The sequence below is a fragment of the Hetaerina americana genome, unplaced genomic scaffold (assembly GCF_022747635.1).
Source record: "Hetaerina americana unplaced genomic scaffold, ioHetAmer1.1.p SCAF_4, whole genome shotgun sequence".
Taxonomy (NCBI): domain Eukaryota; kingdom Metazoa; phylum Arthropoda; class Insecta; order Odonata; family Calopterygidae; genus Hetaerina; species Hetaerina americana.
The window spans coordinates 54,600,263-54,624,986 of NW_027286985.1; the positions used below are offsets into that span (position 1 = coordinate 54,600,263).

The 24,724-nt window shown below is 41.0% G+C and overlaps 1 protein-coding gene across 4 annotated transcripts in view; it reads left to right on the top strand.

Annotated features, from left to right (window-relative positions):
• The window catches only part of LOC139692408 (scoloptoxin SSD14), a 96,367-nt gene that overhangs the window by 8,103 nt on the left and 63,540 nt on the right, over nucleotides 1-24,724 (top strand). For all 4 annotated transcript variants that reach the window (XM_071590586.1, XM_071590585.1, XM_071590584.1 and 1 more), the window contains one exon: nucleotides 16,931-17,082. In XM_071590586.1, the coding sequence (XP_071446687.1) occupies nucleotides 17,075-17,082 (8 nt within the window). In that variant the 5' untranslated portion in view covers nucleotides 16,931-17,074. The remainder of the gene's footprint in view (nucleotides 1-16,930; nucleotides 17,083-24,724) is intronic.

A 24,724-nucleotide genomic window follows, 5' to 3' on the forward strand; every position in this document is an offset into this window, starting at 1 on the left:
AGTGATTTTAGGGCAAATGGAATCGAATACTTCGCGCGCAATCTTCCCTACTGCTGGTGATGCGTATGACACTTGGCTGTTGACGGATCCCTATCCCGTGCCCTCAGCGAAGCATCATCTTCGCCTTGACTTCCTCTGACGCGGAAGTGTAATTCCGAGGGTTAGCGACCGAAGCGGAGAAGCTATTCATTTCCGCATCCGTGATCTCGTTATTTTTTCCTCCAAAATTTAGAATGGCCAACTAGGCTGAAAGGTCGTGCCAGAAAGCTTGCTGCTCAAGGTGTTGTGCGTGTGAAATGGAACGCGAGCATTTAAACCCTCCTGGATGTTGTGATGGAGGAGGAGGTCGTAAACTGTCGCGATTGTATTTTACAATGGGTGGGTCCTTTGGTGGAATGTGGCGTAGGTCAGGGCGATTGAACTATGCAGCAGAGGCTCATCCTTTGTCTCTTTCATACTGTAATTTTAAAAATCCTAAACTGGAAAAACTGGGATTTTAGTCCCTCGAGAACTCGAGGAGAGCAAGCAAGACTTTCATTAGACTTCTAGAAAAGTACTGGACACTTGATTTTTTAATGCATCATCATCAAGGATTATCAATCCGTGATCGATTTGCAGCAATTTTTCAAACTGTTCTGTTCCCCGCTAATCTTTTCATTCACTCATAGCTTCTTGTATTGGCATTTTCCGTAGCTTTCCCATCAAATACTTTATCCTTGGCCTTCCTTTTCCATTCTATCCTCCTTATTTCCTTCAATTATGATCTTTAGTGAACTATTGCGCCTCGGGGTATGCCCAAACAAATTCTCTTTTCTGCTTCTTCTAAGTGTCCCTTAAGTGACTTATCTCTTCCACCCTATTCGAAGTACTTCTTCATCTTTTATGCTAACTATTTTATTTTAAGTATACTTCTGTAGCACCACGTTTCATCACACTTTTTTTTTCTGCAGTCCCTTTCGCTCAAGTCTTACCTTTGAAGAAAAGGAGACTTCATATCCATAGTTTTGATAAAGCTACTTTAAGAATGTGTGCCAACCGTCGGAAATTGGTTTATTAAACGCATTACTGAGCTTAAATAAGGTTCGTAGTTTTTTTTCTAAAGTAGCCTCCTCTGTAAGAAAGTACCTACGTGCTTCAGGAAAATTAGAGAAAATAGAATAGGAGCCCTTCTTATCACTATGGCAGGTAGCCACTCTAGCCAAGAAATTTGCGTATAAAAGTAGATTCAGGTCAAACGGGACTTCCTCTGATTGCAGGGAATTACTGAAGTTCCGACCATATCATCGGATTATACATCCGTTTAAAATTGGAGGCCATTCCTTGATGGACCTCTTCTCCCCTCTGAGTTCAAATAAATTTCTGGAATGACAGGCCTTGTGATTAATTCCTTGGATACACGATCCTGGCGGGATATTAAAATTAATTTTTCATTATTTTCATTCTTTCATTTATTTGACATTTAGTAAACAGCATTTTTGCTGGAATTAGAGTAATTTGAATTTATTTTCGGTCGGAGCGCATGATAATCTAAAGTGCTGAAGATCAACCCGCCTTGATACTTGGCAATTAGAATTAAACTTAAAAAAGTGCGTCGTCATGAATGTTTAGAAAAATAGCAATTCCCTTACGAACACCTACTGTATTGGGAACACCGAAATGAAATTTGTAGACTCAATTAAACCCTCACTCACGATCTCTTCTGGGTAAAACACATCCGGGGAATATGTGGACAAGCTAACAAAAAATGGGATTTATTAGAAAAGTACTATGTAAACTTGATGGAAATGTCAAAGAAAAATGTTGGCTATCGCTGGTTTGGCCTCATTTAGAATATGCTGCTAGTATATGGGATCCTCACGAAGTTGGATTAATTGCCAAATTGATTGCGTGCAGCGTAGAGGAGCTAGATTTGTAAAACGTTGTTATGATAAATTTGGTGGCGTGACAAAAAATTAGATCAGCTAGGCTGGGAATCACTAACGGAACGAAGGTTAAATTACAGATTGAAGCCCTTTGCATAAATTGGAAGGACGTATCTTTAGCAGTGATGTCTCTTTAGGAGAGAATGTATTATTACTCCCATCATACTGCGGTGGAAGAGATTATGTCAATAAAATTAGAGTAATCAATTGTAGAATAGATGGATTTAAGATGTCATTTTTTCCACGAACGATAAGGGATCATAATAACACTATCCGACCGCAGTAGGGTCATGTTCGGGCAAAAATTAGTCTGGTGTTTATTTACCCCTGCCACACACCCTAGTGGCGGCTTGCAGGGTACATAAATAAATAAAAACCCTCTAACCATCTTCGTATTTTTTTCGGTGCAATGATACCATTTAGCCTATGCCATATATGTAAAGTTGTATATTGACGTGATAGGATTAGATTAACATGATAGACTGTTTTCTCCGACAAACTCGAAGTGCGCGATTTCGAATCCAGGTGCAGCCATTCACGTCGAGTTGCAGTCTCGGGCTTTTTTGTTTCTGTTTACGAAACTGTAATATCTTTTGAAATACACATTCTGATTGAATGTATGCATATATTCTAGTGATCCTGTTCTCTGCATTAGCACCGTGATTTCAGGCCGCTGATAATGATTCTAGGGGATGTTGGTAAATCCCTCTTTTTCAATTGCATCGCCTGCATTTAAGTCATAGACCGGGCCCGTTGGCGGCGGGGTAACGCCCTCGCCTGCTAACCCAGAGTTAACGGGTTAAATTCCCGCCTAGGAGGATTTACCTCCATCTAGGGCTTTCATGTATGTGATTGTCTTCAATTTAATGTCTAAGGGTTAGGTGGAAGAAGGGACTATAAGTCTCAAACTCGCCCAATTAAGTCGATAAATAAATGAAGTAGACGGAAAGGGTTTCATTGTCATGTAAATAGATAGGTATTCCCAAAAATCGCATAACCTTTTGACTCCATCTCCATTCCCTTTTTGGCATTAAAAATTCGATTCTTTACAGTTCGGCTTCAATCGTAAAAATGTTGATTTTTATATACTCGTATGTATATACAACTGCATGGGGTGAGAGTCTTACCAACCGTAATCGACCCACAGTCCACTGTCGACAAGATGAAAATTCTCTGACCCGTCAGCACTGCTGAGTAACCGTAGTGAAGGATAAGGTATGCTACAGGCATTGATAATTGTTATTCTATCGGATTTCAAAATCATTGCCAAGAAAATGACACGTGCTCGTTATATAAAATTCCATAATTCAGAAAATTGATAATTTTTTGTTGGCTTACCAGTTTTTACTCATTGACTTTCAAGTTAACGGCGACGATTATTAAGCTTGTAACGGAGAAGTGGAACGAAAAAAATCAAGTTTACTTTTTTTTCGAAGATATAACTCCGTCATCCTCGTTAGGAGGCAGCGAAACCAAAGTGCACCATTTCGGCGAAGGAAAAAAACTGCCGTGGGTGATACAAAACACTCCGTGCTCACCCCGTCAGCTTTCATTGTGCTCACATTCTTTCAGAGAGTTTCCCTTCTCCGGTCCCCGCATTCCGTTAACTTTTTCCCTCTTCCCTTCAACTCACCTCCCCCCCTCCCCTCCCTTTCTCAACCGCCGGGCGAACGCGCACCCCTCGGCACTCACCTGACAGGAGGTAGGTAGCGGTTTGCGTAACACGTTCGTCGCGACGGAGATTTGACCTTCACCTGTTTCGAACTAGAAAGGTAAGCGATGGCAATCGGTGCTACCACCTAGCACCCTTAAAATACCTCATTATCGCCGTGCGACAGATAACTCAAAAGAGGAGCTTGACCCGAGCTCACTCACTATTCATTGCTCTCCTCGCAAATTAAACGAGTTAAACGTGTTTACGGCAAAATATTCTCTTCTGTCAATCGAGTGAGAGTTACTTGCGCGTTGTGGCCGCGCCCGGATCCTCGAGTCGCGCCCTCATAAAGCCGTCGGCATTCTTAACCCGAGCTAGTGTCAGCTCCCAAAACCTTCAGAAGAAGCTTGTTTTTAAGGTTGGTCATGAGCGTTCTCCCTACCTTGCCACCCATTATCTCCCCTATCTCGTTCTTCCGGTCTCTGGACCAGTTTGACTCTCCGAATAAGGTTGCCAACAGAAGTTTCCGCGAACCGTCACCCTTAAATAGAAAATCCAAGCTGAAGATCATTAATAACCACTTAGCCACTGTTTCGACTTGAAAAATCGTCTTTCAGTCGTTTAGGAAGTTGAACATTTTATATGAGATATTATAGCTCCTCTCTGAAAATCGACCTACTTGTAACGGATTATGTACCTAATTAGTATTTGTAGCAGTGATTTACAGCTTTCATGAACGACGTCTACGTCGCCTTTAAACATGACGCCCATTTGTTTTTTGGACTCCAAATACTTTGATATTGTTTAAATTATTCTTTATTCAGTTCATAATCACGTGCTCAACTCTGTAGCGTAAGCAGCGAATGAAATAAAATTCTTTTTAAGTCAGATGCTCAGTTTTCCCACAAGCTCCCCTATCACATTGTATGTCAAACAGAACTTGAAATCGTTGTCACGCGAATAAAATTTTCGCCATCGCGCAGAAAATAAATGACTTGACTAATAGTTCTGCCTAATTTTGTTAACCACAACAAAATCGGGGAATGAAATAACGTGAAAGGGACAGAAAATACGTTCTATTTTCTGTTCTTGGAATTGATAGGCGAGAAGAGAACCATTTTAAATTTAGCGTTGACCCATTAATTTCAATTTAAAGGTAGAATAGCCGAGATACCTTATTGTTTATGGCCACTCAAAATTTAGAGAATTTGTACAAGTAGTTGTTGCGGGAGTATTTATTTATGGGCTGATTTGGTTAATGATAAGAAGATGTGGAGGCAAAGAGCATATTTATTGTTTAGAATTTATCTCATTCTTAATTTCCCACCCCTTTACGACTGCAGAATTTTACGATGCAAAAATTCACAGTTGTGTCCCGCCGAAAAGTGATGTTATGAGGAACAGACTAAATGATTGTATTTATTCAACATGTCCCATTACAGCAAATGACATCTCATATGTTTCCTTGGAAGAATTAATAGTTATTTCAATATATTTAAGATTAATGGCTGGTATATACGCCTTATATGGCTGGTAGGTTGCACTTGCAAGATAATACTGTAATTGTGAAGTCGATAACATTCAGATTTGCAGCAGGTCGCTCGGCAGTAGAGCATGTGTAAGGTTGGCGTACGAGGAATTCGTACTATCGAGTTCAAATTATATCGACGACAAATTTATATACCTTACCCCTGATTAGCGCATCCTCTGGATTGGAGTGAAGTGGCCCTTGGCAGTAAGCACCTGATGTAACATTTTTGATTGGCTTACTAATTGATGTTTTAAGGAATGTGAACATTATAAAAAAAACCATAAACACAGTAATCAATTTTTTGATTGGGGGGCCAGTTCCTTTCCCTGTGCCGGTTATGGTTTCCCAGGAAGACCTGGTACCCGAAAAATCACTTAAGCTTGGGTGGAGCTGCAGGTGCCCAGAGTGCCTTGCCAGGGAATCGAACCCGGGACCCTCCGGTCAGCAGTCCAACACTCTACCCACTGGACTACGGCGACCCCTGTGAACATTATAACCTATCGATATTAGAAATAATTTTCCCTCCCACATTCGTTACCGAAAAATTAGGAATTATAATAAACGACACATCACTCAATTAAATGCTCTAATTTGGTGGTGGCCTAGCACCGCCTGCCACACACCTTGTGGCAGGGTGTGTGGCAGACGGGTGTCTTGCACGTTAAGATTTTGATTGCAATTCTCAACAGAGGTGTGAGGGCAGATCTACAAGGATAAGATTTCCCTTTGTGTATTTTTATGTCACTGCCTCTTTTAATCTAGGCACCCAATTTCAACTGTAGTTGATATTTATATTGAGCATTCTACCTTTCGCTGTAGAGTCGTTATTGTTTTACATCATGCACAACTTAACGTATGAAAGATCATTCGGTAGGGCTTTTAAGTCTAGAACCCATGATCCTGACAATTTATTTGGTTTCATGACGAAGTAAAATTGCTATTAATTAGCTAGCGATGGCTAGAGAAGTCCAACTGCGGGTAGTTTTTATAGTATATCAAGATGTCTTTCAACGTTCTCTTGAACCCTACGTATTCCCTCTGCCTTCTCCTTCTCTTCACTGTGCCGAAAGTTGCGTCCCCTGGCAGTGGCACATGTTAAAATTGCTTGCATCATCATTTGCACCGAGAATATCGTCATGTTCTCCCTTACACGTCAAAACTTGAGGTAACCGAGTTCACGCAACGATCATCACATTCTCGTCGATCCGGTGATCACATGACCTGTGAAGTCCCGTGTCCAGCTGCGATTAATTTTGGACCCTCGTGTACGTCATGAAATGAATGCACTTTGATACTCCGGAAGTGGAGGCGGAAAATAAAACCTCCTAATCTTTAAGCTTATCTGACTTCCACTGAAAAAGCACCTCGCGTATGTATGGTCACAGTGTAAGAGATTGACGTGAGAATATTTTTATTTCCGTCGGTTTTTTTTCAGAAGAAGAAACGACCCAGGACATTCAGCAAGGACAAACAAGAATTTCGTTTCGTAGGACAGGACGGACCTTGCCCGAGTGACGTCAGAAGTAAATATAAACATTTTGCCGACAAAACAATTGCATTGGACTCATCTAATTCTCAAACTTAGTTCTAAATGTTTGCTTTTGAACATGGCTTTTCATTTGAGGTAATTCTGCTCTATTTTCGTGAGCCCTAAAAATTGGTTTTCGGATGAGTTAAATTTCTCGTAATCATTCATTTCGGTGGCTTTGTCAACTACATTTTTCGTCGAGGTACATTAGGATTTCTTCTGAAGTAATTAAAACGGTTCTTCAATTAAGCATACGCATATAAGAATAAATTGCAATGCCTTTTGAAATGATGAAATTCACACATCAAGGTAGGGGGGTCAGTTCCTTTCCCTGTGCCGGTTATGGCTTCCCATGAAGATCTGGTGCGCGAAAAATACAGTTTGGGTGGAGTTGAGGGTGCCCAAGGAGGCTCGGGAATCGAACCCGGGCCTCTCGGTAGTCCAACGCTCTATCGCGACCTCCCTTATGTATATATATATATATATATATATATATATATATATATATATATATATATATATATATATATATACACATTCAAACACGAAATCCCGCCAAACGGCGAATAAATACTCATATATACAGAAACAGATATAAGGAAAAGGGATAGGAACACATATAAAGGACGAACACAATAGAGGTGGGGAAGGCGGAATCGAACGGATCACAAGAGTAAAAATATTTCCTCAACCGGGACTCGAACACCGGATCTTTCCACTTGCCGGGCGGATGCTCTTAACCACTTGAGCTATCGAGGATAGTATATATATATATATATATATATATATATATATATATATATATATATATATATATATATATATATATATATATATATATATATATAGACACACACACACATTCAAGCACGAAATCCCGCCAAACAGCGAACAAATACCCATCATTTATATAGAAACAGATAAAGGAAAAGGGATAGGAACACAAACACACCTCTTGGCCAAAGAATCGGGGCACTTGGTGACATAAAACATCGCAGATCTCAGTGTAACCTACGTTTCCTAGATAGCTCAACTGGTTAAGAGCCTACGCCCGGCAAGTGGAAAGATCCGGAGTTTAAATCCCGATCAGGAAATATTTTTACATTCGTGATCTGGTTGATTCCGCCTTCCCCACCTCTCCTGTATTCGTCCTTTATGTGTGTTCCTATCCCTTTTCCTTATATCTGTTTCGAAAAATAAATAAATATATATATATATTTATGTGTAGGTCGCGGTAGTCCAGTGGGTAGAGCGTTGGGCTGCTGATCGGAGGGTCCCGGGTTCGATTCCCGGGCGAGGCACTCTGGGCACCTGCAGCTCCACCCAATCTTTGTGATTTTTCGGGTACCAGATCTTCCTGGAAAACCATAACCGGTACAGGGAAAGAAACTGGCCCCCCTACCCTGATGTGTGAATTTCACACGCCATCGGGCTTAGGACTGGGTGAACTTTACCATCACCTACCATACCGACCTTCGGGTTGATTACTGTGTTTATGGTTTTTATGTTTATATATGTATGTGTATATACATATATGTATGTATATATATACATATATATATATATATATATATATATGTATATATATATACATACACATATATACATATATATATATATATATATATATATATATATATATATATATACATATATATATATAAATAATGGGCTGACACAATATAACACAAATAGAATAGAATAGCAACATTTAAAAGGACACTCACACGGTAAATTATTCGAGCTTTCGGCCCTCTCAGAGGCCTTCTTCAGGAACACCTCACCTGAAGAAGTCTCACCTGAAGTCTCACCTGAAGAAGTCTGAGAGGGCCGAAAGCTCGAACAATTTACCGTGTGAGTGTCCTTTTAAATGTTGCTATTCTATTCTATTTGTGTTATATTGTGTCAGCCCATTATTGTGCCGCTCGTGTGAGGTTTTCCGTACAATCGTTATATATATATATATACAAACACACAGACATACACGCACGAATGATGCATTGTACGAGGGTCATCCGGAAAGTAGTACCCGTTCGTGCCGCATGAAGTGCTGACGACGCGAGTAGCCGCTGGACGAGGTCAGATAGCTTCAGTGGCTTGTCTGCCTTCTCTGAGCCAAGTTGCGTGACGCTAGCATTGCCTGTGTTGTTTCTGTGATTGTTTACAATGTTTAAAAAAATTGAGAACGCCGCCAGTTGTGAAGTGAGGGCAGTGATTAAATTCCTCAATGCAAGAAACGTTCGCCCATGTGATATTCATCGCCAATTAAAGGAGGTGTATGGAGACAATGTAATGGACGAGTCGTCTGTTCGGCGGTGGTGTCGCAACTTCAACATGGGGAGGGGGAACACACACGACGATGAGCGTTCGGAGAGACCGTCTGTCATTACAGACCAACTGGTGAGCTCAGTTGACGAATTCGTGAGGAACGATCGGCGCGTCACAATTGATGACATCTGTGAGCATTTTCCCAATGTTTCTCGAACAATTGTTCATGAAATTGTTAAACACCATCTGCATTATGCAAAAATTTGTGCAAGATGGGTCCCTCGCGTATCTCAATGAGCTGGCGGCGAAGGACTATGCAGCAGGAATACAGAAACTTGTCACACGTTATGACAAATGCCTTAATTTGCTTGGAGATTATGTTGAGAAGTAGTTTAAAGTATCCTCTTTCAAATAAAATTTTTTATGTTTGTTAATATTTACTTTTGTGTCTTTAATTCACGAACGGGTACTACTTTCCGGATGACCCTCGTATTATTCTCGCTCTATGTCGATTTTGTGGACACGAAACCGTTGGGAAACCAGTGCATCATGAAGGTGGAAGTTTGCATGGCGGGTAGCGGGCGAAATAGCTTTTGCTGGACCTCGCCTCCCTACTCGCCCTCTTCCCCTCTCTCTCCTCCCTCCAGCCAGCCTTTCATGCCCACCCTTTGAAAGCGAAGCATAGCGAAAACTTTCACTTCTTGCAAGAGGAGCGAAGAATTGGGAAACTTGAAGGGGCACGTTGCAGAGTGCAGGTAGAAAGACCTATACATGAATGCTCCGTTTTCACAAGTACAGATGCACCTTTTCCCCCCTCACGACCGCTGACGTCCATTATCTGAACTGTTATGCCGTTTCTCTCGTGGGAGGTTTTTTTTCCCGTGGTTGCATGGTATCGACGTTCCGACGGGTAAATATACAACTCAGTACCGGGAAGCCGTGCATGTGAAAAAGGTAGAAAGGTTCATAGCGTATCTACGTTTCCGAGGTGTACCCATTGTTAATGGCAATGGTTAGCTTAGGAAAGTGCGAAGAGGTTCATTATGTGGACGTCAGAGAATGAAATGGATAGGAAGGGTGAGGGATAATTGGTGATATTTCCCTCCGTCCTCGATTGATAGTGATGAAAGAGGGATGACGGATGACGGACGGACGGACGGAGAGGGATGATCTTTCCGCTCTCATTTGAAAAGAGCGAGTGATCGCAGGCTAGAACGTCCCTGAAGGATGACGCACTTCCTTAGACATTTATGTTGTCGCACACGGCGACTGAGTGTGGGGTCCGGAAATCCAGCGATCAAATCCGTCACCCCTCCAAAAATCACTCTAAAACCTCGGCGTGTGGGACTTGCGGTGTCGCGGACAGCGTAGCCAATCAGAACGCAGATCTCCGCCGCAGCTTGCGGGCGCCGCACAAGTTGCCCTTCTCTCAACTCCTGCAACGCTGCAGTTGCGGCGGCGAGCTAAATCCGACGCTCGCTGTCGGTCATTTCATGTTCATCTCCATTCAAAAATCACGGCTCACGGATCATCGCCGCCATCCGTTTACGTTTGGCTCAACTGCAGGCATGGAAAGATCCCGCGAGACGGAACTTGCACTTTTTGTTCATTATATTCTTATTTCGGGAGAGAGCAATGTTCCAGTGGACAAGGTTTTTCTAGATTTAGAGAAAGACTCGACAAGGCACCTCATAGTAAACTACTCACGAAGTTAGAAGCATATGGCATAGATGAAAATATCCGGGGTTGGATTAATGACTTTTTGAATGGTCGGGTACAAAGAGTAGTTATAGATGGAGTTAGCTCAAATGTAGTAGAAGTTACTTCAGGTGTTCCCCAGGGAAATGTTATCGGACCCCTTTTATTCCTACTTTACGTTCACGACATTTACTCCGTAGTCACTAGTAAGATACGTTTATTTGCCTGCGATGCAGTGTTTTACCTTGATATCCGTAATCCTGATTACTCAGCAGCTTTATCAGATGACCTTTACGCTATACAACACTGGCGCGACGCTTGGCAATTAGAATCAAACTTTAAAAAGTGCGCAGTGATGAATTTTTGAAAAAGAGCAATTCCCTCCCGACGCCAACTACCTCGGGAATACCGAAATGGAATATGGAGACTCGATTAAATACGTAGGCGTTACCCTCACTCACGATCTCTCCTGGGTGAAATGTATACGGGTAATTTGTGGACAAACTAATAAACAAATTAGGATTTATTAGAAGAGTACTAGGTAAATGTGATTAAAAAGGTCAAAGAGAAATGCTCTCTTTCACTGGTTATACCTCATTTATAATATGCTGCTAGTGTATGGGATCCTCACGAAGATAGATCGCTTGCAGTGTTTGTAATATTTGCAGTGCAGTTTTCAGTATTTGTAAAACGTTGTTATAATAAATTTAGTAGCGTATCCAAAATACGAGTATTAGATGAGCTAGGTTGGCAATCACTCACTGAGCGAAGGCTAAATTACAGATTAAATCTCTTGCATAAATTGGAAGGATGTCTCTTTAGCAGTGATGTTGAAAATGTATTATTACCCCCATCGTACTACGGTAGGGGAGATCATGCCAGTAAAATTAGAGATATTAAGTGTACAACAGACAGATTTAAGATGTGATTTTTCCACGAACGATAAGGGATCAGAATAACATTGCCCGACCGCGGTAAGGTCATATTCGGGTCAAAATTGGTTTGGTGTGCGTTCGCCCCTTGCCACACGCCCCAGCGGTGGCTTGCAGGGTGCTGAAATATTTATTAAACAACTGTGTATGCCGCGACGCAGAACCGTATGCATGAGTACGTAAAATTTATGCGACGGGTATTGGTAACTCCTTCCTCTGCGCCCCTCAAATCCTGAGCTTAACTGTATTTTCTTCACTGTCCCAATCAAGGGCGGCTTTTCCCATTCCTCAACGTTTTAACTCCTATGGCTAATGGCCCAGGATCATCAAATGTCAATAGCCTACCTGTATCTGTGATTAGGTTTTATTATGCTCCGACGGCCGAGGTCGCACCGCACCGTAAAATTCATTCCAGGAAACGAAAAATTCCAGGAAAAGGCATTGAGAGACGGATATGCACCGTGATTTATATTTGTGACACTCGAGTCCATTTCAACCGATTCGGCATAGAATTCGTGCAGTGACTACACTTGACCCGAAAAACGTGGATCGAATTCAAGATTTAATGTATGGGGGCAATATCCATACTTAACGATACTTCTCTGCGGTTTTCATCTATTCCCTGTGTTGATTCGAAGATTACCAACTAGCCTGAGGTAAAGTTTACACCAGCCCTCCCGCCACTGTATTCCTAATGAAATTTAATTTCTAAATCATGGAAATTTAATTTCTAACTCATGAAATTTTAATTTATTACTCATGAAATTTTAATTTATTACTCCTGAAATTTCAATTTTTTTCTGAAATTTTAAACGAGTTAACCTAAAAATATCCACAGTTTTTCATTTAGCCATTACCGATTAACAATGGCCGACTCTCAAAAGCAACAGAGCATTTGACCAAATCCGCTGAATTCTTGGTTTGGGAAGTCATATCCTCGCTGATAAATAAATTATTGAAAGAACTTGAAAATAATATTTGGAAGAGATCTCGTATGCGATGAAAACTGGAAGGTAGCATGTCGTGAAGAGTGGTGCTTTTATTTATTTGCCTGAGGTGCTTTTACTCAGGTGAATAACCTTGTGTTGTTACGCCCTCAGCAGTAGTAATTCTGGCGTTATTGAAGTGAAATTGTAGCACGCACTTTCTACGTGTAAAATTTGCAAATGCACCGCGCGCCACCTCGTGGTAGGAATCCCAATTATAAGGTATTTTGGGTTAAAAATTAAAATGAGGAGTGAAGAAATCAATTATGGAACAGTTTCAGCTATTATTAAGTTTCAATGGCCGTGGTTTGCTCCTCCCTTGTTAATTTGAGTCAGAACTTGAAATAGGGCCGTAATTTTTTCAGCACGCAAAAGCTTTCTGTTTCAGACTTTTACTCGCCGACACGCAATCTGGAAATCGTACCCGGTCATACGTAACTAGGGACTTGAGAAAAGCAAAAGCGTGGACATGCAATGGGGCGTGAAGTAATGAAAATCGATGAGGGCATTAATTTCGAAGTAAATGTTTCGCTGAGATAACGTAATGCTACCTTCGAGTAAAGCATCGTGAACCGTTCCAAGTAAATTCGCCAGGAGGATAGCCAGAGTAAATGACCTTGTAAAGTAACTGGAACAATGAAATGCAGTTTTTACGTCTTGGTTCTTCTTTATCTCCCAGAGTCACGCAGTACTAAGGATTAACTGTCCCGTGGAGGTCTCTAGTCTAAATATGTATGGTTATGTAGAGCTGGAGAGGAAATCGTTTGCATCTTCGGTGTTGATCACCAGTCGAGGGACTGGTTTGCTTAAAGATCGATGCCCTGTAACTATTTAGGGTTTTTATCTTCAAATGATTATTCGTGAGTGTGTGGGCCCAGGAACTCAGTTTTATTTCTTTCAGTAAACAGAGGGAAAATTCTAAAAAATCGAAAGAACAATCTTCCTTAACAGAGTGTGAAAATAGAAATGCATACTATACGACATACCGATGAATTTCTATGATAGGGAACTTCTCTTGCATGCTTTTCTTCAAAAGTTAATGAATATGTACTCCATTCTCTCTTGACTAAATTTCTCCTGAGGTTTTCCATTTGAAAGCTTTCAATTTGATACCTTTCCGTATCCTGGTCATTTTCCGAATTAGATTAGAGTTTAAATGACCCGATTATTGTGGAAATGGATATCAAATCATTTTTACTCAATATTCGTAATTTCTACATAGTGACGACCAAGTCTGAAGTAAGATCTGGTGCTTTCCCGGCGTATTTGATTCGTGAAGGATTCTCGGGTCTTCCACCGGGTCAAGGGTTCCATATTGGCCGACGTTTCGATGCCCGACTCGTGCATCGTCTTCAGGGTTGAAACCCTGAAGACGATGCACGAGTCGGGCATCGAAACGTCGGCCAATATGGAACCCTTGACCCGGTGGAAGACCCGAGAATCCTTCACGGACCAAGTCTGTTGATCTTAGTTTGGACAAGATGAAGAAATGTTTTTTTTTAACGTCGATAAACACCACCATACAATTACAGTCACGAAAATTTATTCAATGCATCATGTGCCCGTACATTTTTCAGATTTGAAAATACCTACCGCGATGTAAATGGTCTATTAAGTCGGAAATTTTCTGATAGAGGTACTTTTACGTCTTTCCTGGCCATAAATATTATAACTGTAACGGATAAAAGTATTTTTATGCCATTCTAATTAATAATAATAAATGTGCTTAAAATAATCGCTCCCGTCCCATACACTACAACCTTGACGTGGTGGAAGTGCTTGTGCGATCCGATGACCCCTAGAGCTGTTCTCGCGGGAGCAATGATGATTGCTCCTGGTAAGATCACCCATGCCATATAGGTCAAAGGTTAGGAGTCAGACGAAAGCGGTAGTCCACGCATCGTCTGTTCCTCATTGAGGCGGCTGCTAAGGCGTCCGAACCCGGTGGGGCGGCCATAGAGAGATAGAGTCACGTTAAAAAAACACTACTGAGGAAGGCAATGGGAAACTATGCCAATTATTAATCCCATGGATTTTATGATGGGCAGTAGAGAGAAAATGAGCCCTGGCAACCACAAGACTCGGCCCAATCGGCCGTGTGCCGTGCCCGGCAGCGGGAGAGGCAAGGTTTCCTCGGTGGTCATCTCGCGAAACCTTGCAAAGAAAATCCGACAGCAGCAGTACAGAAGACGCAGAAAAAGAACTAGGCAATATTAGGCGATGGAAAGAGAAAAATATAGATATTTTAGGTCTATGCTAGGTGAGATGGAGGGATAGCGGGGATTACTGGAGTGATGGTTATAGAATAATATACAGTGGCGGGAACGAGAGCCAACGAGGGTTTGCCATAATATTAAATAAAGCGGTAGGAAGAAGCGTAGTCTACATAGAACAAGCAACGGATAGAAGGAAGGAAGTTAGCCGAGTACTCTCAAGGAAAAATGGAAATATATCAAAAAGGGATATTGAAAGCCGCAAAAGAAACAATAGGAACTGTCAATGGGAAAAGGACAAGGAAACCATGGATTATAGAGGAGATGATTCGAAAGATATATGAGAGAAGGAAATGGAAGTATGGCAGCACAGAGTTTGGCAAAATGAAGTACAAGGAGTTAAACAATAAATTGAGGCGGGCAACAAATAAAGCAATAGAATCATGGTGGAAGACGCAGTGCGTGGACATGGAAAGTTTGCAGAGGAAGGGTGAAATTGGTGCGCTATACAGCAAGGTTAAAACACTATCGGGAAGTGAAAAAGGAAGATCTATGCTAACAGTTAGAGATAAGGCGGGTAAAATAATAGTTGACACAGAAAAGATCTAAGAGAGATGAAAGAAATATATAGAAGAACTCTATGGTAAAGAACCTACGCCAACAAACTTAGACTTTGACAGATAATGTGACGCAGGTAGAAATAGCGTAGGGCCAGTCATCCTCGGCGAGGAGACAGAAAGGGTATTGAGGCAGATGAAATCAAATAAGACCGTGAGGGTGGGAAACATTTCTGCGGAACTCAAAAATGCTCAGGAAAATGTGGAAGGAAAATTCTATGTGGACTAATTTGTAGCATTTATGAGAAAGCAATCTGGCCGGAAGACCAGTGTGAGTTCCTAATCCAAAAAAGAGAAAGGCTACATCTTGTGTGGACTACAGAATAATAAGTTTGATTTCGCAGGCAGCCAAATTGTTTCTCACGATCATCAAAAAGGGATGGAGAGCAGGGCAAATGATTACTTAGGGGATAATCAGCTTAGGTTCACCATGGGGAGAGTCGCAGTAATGAGATCACTACTATAGATTAATGCAGAATTTAATCAGGACATATTAATCTGTTTCATAGATTTCGAAAAGGCATTTGATGGAGTGAATTGGGAAAAATATTGAGTACATTGCAGAAAATAGGAAGAGATTGGAGCGACAGGAGGCTAATCCGCAATCCTAACATGTCTCAGACTGCTCAGGTGCGAGTGGGGAACGGGTTGTCCGGATGGGCAATGTTAGGAAGAGGTGTAAGGTAGGGTTGTCCATTATCTCCTGTGCTGTTCTACGTATATGTGGAGGAAATGATGAAAGAGACATTGGAAGAACTGGAGATAGGAATGAGAGTCGGTGGGGAATCTTAAAATCAGTTAGGTTCGCTGATGACCAGTTTGTTAGTCAGCCAAAGGGTTGTAAGCTTGCTGAGTCAATTGGAAATTCAGTGCGATAGATATGGGATGAGGATCAATATAAGTAATACGTACAAAGGTTGTGCACGGTCTAGATTTGCGCGCCGCTGGCGCGCTCCAAAGTTGTTCGGTAGTGCGGTTTTCCAGGGAGAGAAAAGCTAAGTTAAACGTTAAAATAGGAGGGTTAAAAATAGATGTCAGGGAAGTTGAGTAAGGGTGTTAAGAAAAGGCTCGTTAAAACTTTCATATGGAGCGTAGTTGTGTACGCCGCGGAAACATGGTTACTAAAGCAGGATGATAGGTGTAGATTGGAAGCTTTTAAAATGTGGGTGCGGAAAATGATCGAGGAGATGAAGCGGAAAGGAAGGAAAACAAATGAGGAAGTGCTAGGTATGGTGGGGGAGGAGAGGGGATTGCTTGGAGAAATCATAAGGAGGCAAGAAAAATTGATGAAAAGAATATTAATCGGCAGGGGGGTTTTGAAGATGGTGATAGAGGAGAGAATGTTAGGCAAACGAGGAAAGGGCAGGAATAGGATAGGGATGTTTTGGGATGTTGGACGGGATGAAGGGAGGAAGGAGGTATGCAGAAATGAAGAGGGGCCTGTTGAAGATTCGGATGCTGGGTCGTGTTTCGTTAAGAGAAACAAAATATTTATTTGTTAGTTGTGTTCATCCAAAACCTACCTTTACCGGTAGATTACTTTATAAAAAATAATCGTTCTCTTTGCTTGTGTTCTTCTAGGTCTATGGAAAAAATACGAAGAAGTATTTCCCCATATCCAGCGCTTTTATCCTCTGAAGTCAAGGTGCCGGAACGCAAGATTCCTCCGAGGATTAGTGGAACGCAGTCTCGGAAATTGCACGGGCAAAGATCCTCTCAAGACCAATGAGGAGGTAGGTAGCAACAGAGCGGGTAGAGGACTTGTGATGCAATGGATTCGTGTAACAAAAGAAAATTTGGTTTCCCTGACGTCGGCTTTGTTTATTTTCAATCTCTAAGCATTTTAAACCTAAAATCTTCTTGCTGTTCTATAGGTAAGAGCCGACTTAATATGTTTCTATGCATGGTTATAGCATTTGATAGCATTATATCGGCCTCAAATGACGATTTGTTCAGGCTAACGAAAAATTTCAATACAGCGTATAACTCAGCGCATGTCACCTCCATCGCTGTCGAAGGCGAACTAAACATGTTTCAACTTTCAACGGCTGCTACTGTCGCAATACTGGAGTCAGTTTAATGAAATTTTTTCTACTCGTACATTACTCATTAGGGTAACAATATAAAACAGATTTTTGCCATGTAAATTAAGCGACTAAAAATATATAATCATTGACTTCATGCTCTTTACTGGACAGCCCTCGTACTTTCTCTCATATACAACTGAGATGTCATAAATTTTGTATCTTCGTCCGGGCACGAATACATTACTATATTTCATACACCCAAAGATTATTTCCCTATTTATTATTAGTATTCGCGTCCCTCCAAATCGAGTCACCTCCCACATATTCGTGTAACCGTTGCGTTACCGAAAACGACAGATGAGACTTAAGCAGTATGGAAACAGACGAGGCTCAATCTAAGCGAAGGGAAAAGAGCTCGCTTTCCTTTAGTCCCAAGCGCCATAGCGGTCCTGGTATTTTCGCCCCGTCGCGTTGTACGAATCGAAAGTTTTTGTCTCGCATGACCCGCACGCCAATGCAGGAGGCCGTTTCCCGCCCGGCGCGGGGAGTTGGTGCCGCGGAGGGGGTGGGCTCGGGGGTAGAGTGACGACGAGGTGGGGCGCCACAGGATCCCTTTTGCGCATTGGGCCGAAGACCTATCACTCGCCCGCCACGAGCTCATTGCCTCGGCCCGGGCGCCTCCTCGGACCCGGCCAATTATATCCATCCAGCCTGCTCAGGTCAGGGCAAAGCCTGGCAGACGGTGAAGATCCCTGCCGCGTGTTTGTTGCGGAGCGTGTGGACTCACATTGGCACGATTCTTTGTTTACAAAAATTGCAGACGGCTTGCGGGCAACATCTGGTTAAGAGGAAGAAATACAGGCCATTATCATTTTCTTTTTCCCCGGGGACGTTTAGCCCTTTAAATTATTAAGTGATGAATTTTATGTGAGGTATGACGAATATGTATATATATTTGGGGTCACTTAGTGGAGTTGACTACTACGCGAAAATAGTACCTCCCTTATTATTAATGCTATTATTGTTGGAAATTCCTTCTTTCAAAATTAAATAAAATTCATTTTTTTTTGGGAAACAACATTTAAATTCTTTCGAAAAATAAGAATTCTTTATTTTCATGTGTAAATGAATTTTTTCACCTCATAGATCGTACCATTTCTGGGAATACATCTACATAATACCCCTCAAGCCGCCGCAAGGGCGTGTGGCGGGGGGTGTTTGGTCACCAACCGTAAAAAGGAAAAATACCACATGCAAAAAAAATTGCTGGGGAGCAGTAATTTACAAGTACATTCCACGAGAATTCGTTGGTGTCGTACATTTGATGATGACGTTTACAACAATCTGCGAAACGCGTAGCAATGATAAAAAAAATTGCTGCGAACAATGAAAAATCAGTGGTGCACATCTCTTCGCTTCAACTCAATTAAATACATGGGCGTACACTCACGACCACTCCTGGTTGAAACACATACGGGGGATGTGTGGACTAGCTTGCAAAAAATTAGGATTTATTAGAAGAGTACTGGGTAAATGTCATATTTTAGCTATGAGGGTAAAAAGAAACTTATCATTTCCACCAAAAATATTTTAATATTTCACGACCATGGTTTCGATGCCGCGCACCATCAACTTATAGATATTTATTTAAAACATTTAACCCTGCCTGCAAACTTCAGGTACTCTCAGCTATCGGTTTAGTTTGCACAAAAAATCAAGCACTGTCTAATTATTTTTCTCGTTTCACCTCTGTTTTTATATTTGATGATGATGCGCAGCATCTAAACCATGATCGTGAAATATTAAAATCTTTTTGGTGGAAATGTTAAGTTTCTTTTTACCCTCATAATAAAGGAATTCCACAAAGTTAAACCTGAAACTGTTATATTTTAGCTAGTTATTCTAATGCCCTTCAAGCCACCGCTGTGGTGTTTGGCAGGGGGTAAATGCACACTAAACTAATTTTAACGCGAATATGACCCTACCGCGGCCGGAAAATATTATTCTGATCCCTGATCGTTCGTGGAAAAAATGGCATTTTAAATCTGTCTGTTCTAGACTTAATCTTTCTAAATTTTCTGTCGTGATTTCTCCTACCGTAGTACGATGGGGGTAGTTATGAATTTTCAACCTCACTGCTAAAGAAACAACCTTCCGATTCATGAAACGGTCAAAGAAAGATGTTATCTGTCGTTGGTTAGGCCTCATTTAGAATATGCTACAAATAAATGGGATCCTCACGAAGTTAAATTAATTGCCGAATTGGATCGCGTGCAGCGTAGAGGAGCTAGATTTGTAAAACATTACTATGATAAACTTAGCAGTGTACCCAAAATATTGGAGCAGCTAGGCTGGGAATCACTCACGGAGCGAATGTTATTACAGATCATATCTCTTGCATAAATTGGAAGGATGTCTCCTTAGCAGTGATGTTGAAAATGTATTATTATCCCCATCGTATTATGGTAGGAGAGATCGTGTCGATACAATTAGAAAGTTTAAGTGTAGAACAAAAGAGGAATATTTAAGATGTCATCTTTCCCACGGACAACAAGGGATCAGAATAACATTTTCCGACCACGGTGGGGTCATATTCAGGTCAAAAATAAGTCTGATGTGTACCCACCCCCTGCCACAGACCCTGGTGGCGGCCTGCAGGTTACTAAAATAAATAAATAACCATTTATTTTTATGAATCATCGACAAATGGCGTAAAACTTTACAATATGCCTGTGGATCTCATATATACGTAGTGGTCGGGTTAGTAAGTCAATTAGATTCTACCTGCGGTTCCAGCGGTCGTTTTTACATCATGCGTTCATGCATGCATCATGCGTTCTGCTTTTAGAGTTTTAAGAAAATTGTTGATGGTCACATGAAATGTTCCAATTGTACTCATCAGCATCATATTTTGTTTTAAACTCTTCGAATATCGGGTATTGGGTAAAATACATGTTGTATGCTCACAATAAAACAATTTATTACTGAAACCAATTTTCACATGATATGTATAGTCATCATTTGCTTTACTCGGAGATTGAAGTGAAACTAATGATATCAATTACTCGTGGGATGAGGGAAAGGAGCTTAGTTCGAGCGATGTTCCGCTTGCACTCCTCAATGTATCTTGCTAAAATAATTATTTTTATATTGAAAGATAAAAAAAGTAAGGAATGATACTCGTAGTAATTTTTGCAATAATTTTCCGTCACTTTGAAAATATTCCCCATTCGATGAGGTCGTCACTCTAGTCCACAGACCGTCTTCTTCGGCGCCTCTTACTGTTTGCAAATTTCTTAATTTAATTAATCCTCAAGATAAAAGTGCTGGTGGATTCGCTTGATGCATATTATGTTGCCTTCATTTTTTCCGGATGCGTATTTTGAGACGGGTTGAATTCAAGGAATGATGAGAGAAGACTGCATCACCGGACGGAGAACTTCAAGAATCCTTAACTTTAACTTAACTCCTGTGCGTTGGTTTGTAATGTGTCGGATTTTGATCAGTTGCCACTCGCACTTCTAGTAATGGAGCGGTGAACAAATAGATGCAATTGGTAATGCCAGGAGGTAATTAATTGTCCTGGTTAAACAAAAGGGGAAGTGTAAGGAGGATCAAGTGTGGTGGTAGAACCAAAATATTATAACCTTATCGATCGCATGAAAAATATCATTTTACACTATGAAAAATTGACTCGTGGGTGACTAATTCGATAATGAATTTTCAGATATTACTGCCAACAAGTCAGGACTTGATTATTTTTTATTTGCATTTATACCTGCAATATTGTGAATCTAGTATAAAGGGGAATTTACGTTTGAAGCGTAGTGGTCACTGAGTTTATTCGAAATTTATTTTAGCCAAATTATAATCTATCTTGAGCAGAATCACAATTATATCTTCCATCGTCATCCCGTTTTAATTTTCCGCGAATGTTTACTGTTATTTTGTTTTATCAGAAACAGATAGATAGCTTCAGCCGAGATAATCAGGAGCACTGACGCAAAAAAAATCCCTCAAGACGTATTGTTGGACGCATAAGGTTTTCGTTTCAGTAGAGATAGTGCTAAACGGGAATTTGGGTATCTCTTTGTGATAGTCTATCTCATGTTCTACCTTAGTATAAAATTGGGTGATAAAAATCACGTATAGCCTAGAGATACTCTATTATATCCTCTATGTTTGAGATCTTACAATCAATGTAATCGTAGATTAATACTTCATGCTTATCCATTTATGTCGATGACGGCGCCGCTTTCACTGTGATATGACCTCATCAAATACTAACAGAATTTTTGTAAGGGATGGAATATAAGTCCCTTTCAAATATTATTCATGCAACCGTTGGTGACGTGTCACGGTGAAATCGTTTTTCAACTTACTCTCAAATCCCCCTAGCACGCTTCTTTGCTTCTTCTTTCCTTTGTTTCGGCAACATGCATAACCTGATTAGCAATATCTCTGCTACTCGAACTTCAGTGGGTAGTGCGCGTCATCTCTTTGCGTTCGTTGAATGTTATCACACTTACTTCGGTTTCCGATCTTATCTCATCCCCGAAATGATCTGGTTCCATACCAGAGATCGCTTATTATGCGTTTGCTTATTTTGTGGCTGTTTGTTTATTCGCTCGTTCGTTCGCTTCATTAATTTGTTTAATGGCATCTTGATTTCCACTAAATATTAAATGAGCGTCACTTTTTTTTGTTTTAGGACTGTGACCCTAATATGGAAGTCCACAGCCATCCTCTTACTTCGTGTGTGTCAGAGATCAGTTGATAGATAATATGTATAAAAGTTTTAATTTCGATTGCTTGATTTACAATGGTTTTTTTTCTCTTCTTGGTGCCTTGCTTGCCCGCACGTTCTTCATTAGCGCCAGATTTACCCTTGAGAGTGTAATCTCCTTTTTCCTTATCACCCGAAATATCTTCTTCCAGTACTCTTGTACGCATTTACGTTATCGTTATGACACTCCTCATTAACTACCTACTCGAATAGCTGTGGCCTTTTTCATTCCTCGCCATTTCTTTATTTCATTATTACTGCCCTCCATTATTGCTAGAATACATTAATACCTTGATGCTTTTCTTATAGCACCGGTACCCTGTTGCTACAGTTATTTATAGCAATTCTTTCCCTGCTGGAATGGTGTCCTCGGTATGGATTTCTTCGATATTGTTGCCTAACGTATGCTCTTCTTTTTACTCTTCAGCTTCCTGTATTTAATGCGGCACTTCATTAGTAATACATTGGGGCTCGCATAAATACCTACCTACGAATGAATTTCAACTTTATTTGATTTCGGAGGTCAAGTGAGTAGAACTTTCGGCGGATGAATTGGTTATAATATTGGTGATGCCTCTATAAAATTCCGTATAGAGGCATCCCCTGAATGCCTCGTACGTATAACCCCATGTTTGAGTTTCATACAGCATATGGCTTATTATTAGGTGAGCTCTGCCTATGTATGAAACTAACGATCTGTTTGAAGACACTCGAAATGACTTTTTAACTTTCTGCCACGGTAAAATGTAGTCCATATCTTACTTCCTTACATCTTCCATGGCAAGAGTAAGTGTACATGAAATTTTTTTAAAAACTTCACTCCCTCTCTTCTTTCGCGGCAAAACCTCGCGCATTCGCTCCCCTTTTCCCGAAAAACCTTACCCTCTGTGGTTATATCCATCACCTCACCCTGGGATTTCCCACTTAACCAACTGAACTGGAAACCCCCTTCTTCCTCGCCGCCACATCCTCCCCGAGTTCACCGACCGTAACCATTTGCGGAATAATCAATGAATTCATTTTTTTTAAGGCCCACCTACTAGGGTGAGGAACCGCCCCACCTATCTCCCCTCGGCTCACGAATTATTTCCTAGCGGGTAGTCCCTCTTCAACCCCCTCGGAAACCAGAAATCCCCTCTCCCAACTAGAGACTCGGTCAAGGGGGGGGAGGGAAGAGGGCGCAGGGGTGACGGAGAATGCGCAGTCTGCGGAGCAGCCCCAGGGCGATAGTTCGTCGGATAGCGTGCTGACTCGCCATGAATGTGGCCCAGGTTCGACCATCGGGGAGTTGGCTGGTGGTTGTTTCAGTGGAACCGCTATGTCTTAATAAGTGTGTCGTGAAGAAAAACTCGGATGTGCGATGCCATCCGACGAATGAACTGAAAAAGACCGATCGCCTTTCATAAGGGATGGGCCGACGACTGCATCTGCACCAGGTCTCTCGAGCCGGCCCTTCGGCTGGTTGCTGGAGGGGTTAGGGCATGAGACAACTTTATTGTGTAGGAATGAAATAGGTAAGAATTTGCGAGTATATGAAATAGTTAATGAAGCACATTATTAATTTTGATCAAAGAGGGTGAACGATAAAAAATACATCGCGTGCCATACACGTGTTGATTGGGGCAACGCTAAACTTAGCGTTCCTATTTTTACTTGTTTGTATGATCGCAAATATTGCGTTGTAAGGTTGTTGAATCGATTCGTAAGGTCTCAATCTTTTGTTAGCTATTTTTTTTCTCTCTGACTTGGTGATAACCTCTCAAAATATTAAATTTCAGGGTTGCTCTGATTTAGCGACAGTTGCATTAGTTCTCAAATTCTCAGAATATATCTTGAAGTCCTGTATCTTTCTAATTTTTTTATTTCCTATTTAAGGCGGGACGTGATTAACTTCTGCATATCCTTCACTAACCATTAATACCCTCCTAGCCCTAATACTATCCCCTAATCCTGAATCATGTGTATGTCGATCTCTGACCGCGAAAAATCACTAATGACTAACCTTTGCCTAATTGCTTTGCATTCTTTATTAAATAGATATATATCCACTGAAAAGAAGGGGTTTTTTAATCTTAATTCCTTATTTAAAACGTTTAGGCTACGCAAAACTGCTGTTTTGCGCCGAACAAAAATACAAGAGTAGCTTGCAATTATTTTGGGAGATAGTTGCTGACACTTTTCATTTCTCTCCATGTTTGTAAGGCAAAGCCTAAGAGCCTTTGCCTTCTACCCGAAATAGAAAACACGTGCAATTTCCAGCAAATATTAATATTAATCAGCTGGGAAGTGTTTCCAGCAAGTGCAGAGGCCACGCTTTTAATAGAATAAACTTAGCATTATGACCGTTCCTTTCGACGGGAAAACTGCTTCAATCATCATACTGTTCCATTTTCTGTTGATGATAACTGGCCGTTTGATATGACTGTATACGACTGTGATATCACGTTCAAGTTAACCATAATTTATTTCAAAACTATCCCTTGCTTTAAGCTATTAATGAAGTTCCAGTAACTGTGAACTATTAGGTATACCTATTATTTGAGCGTATTGATAATATGTTTA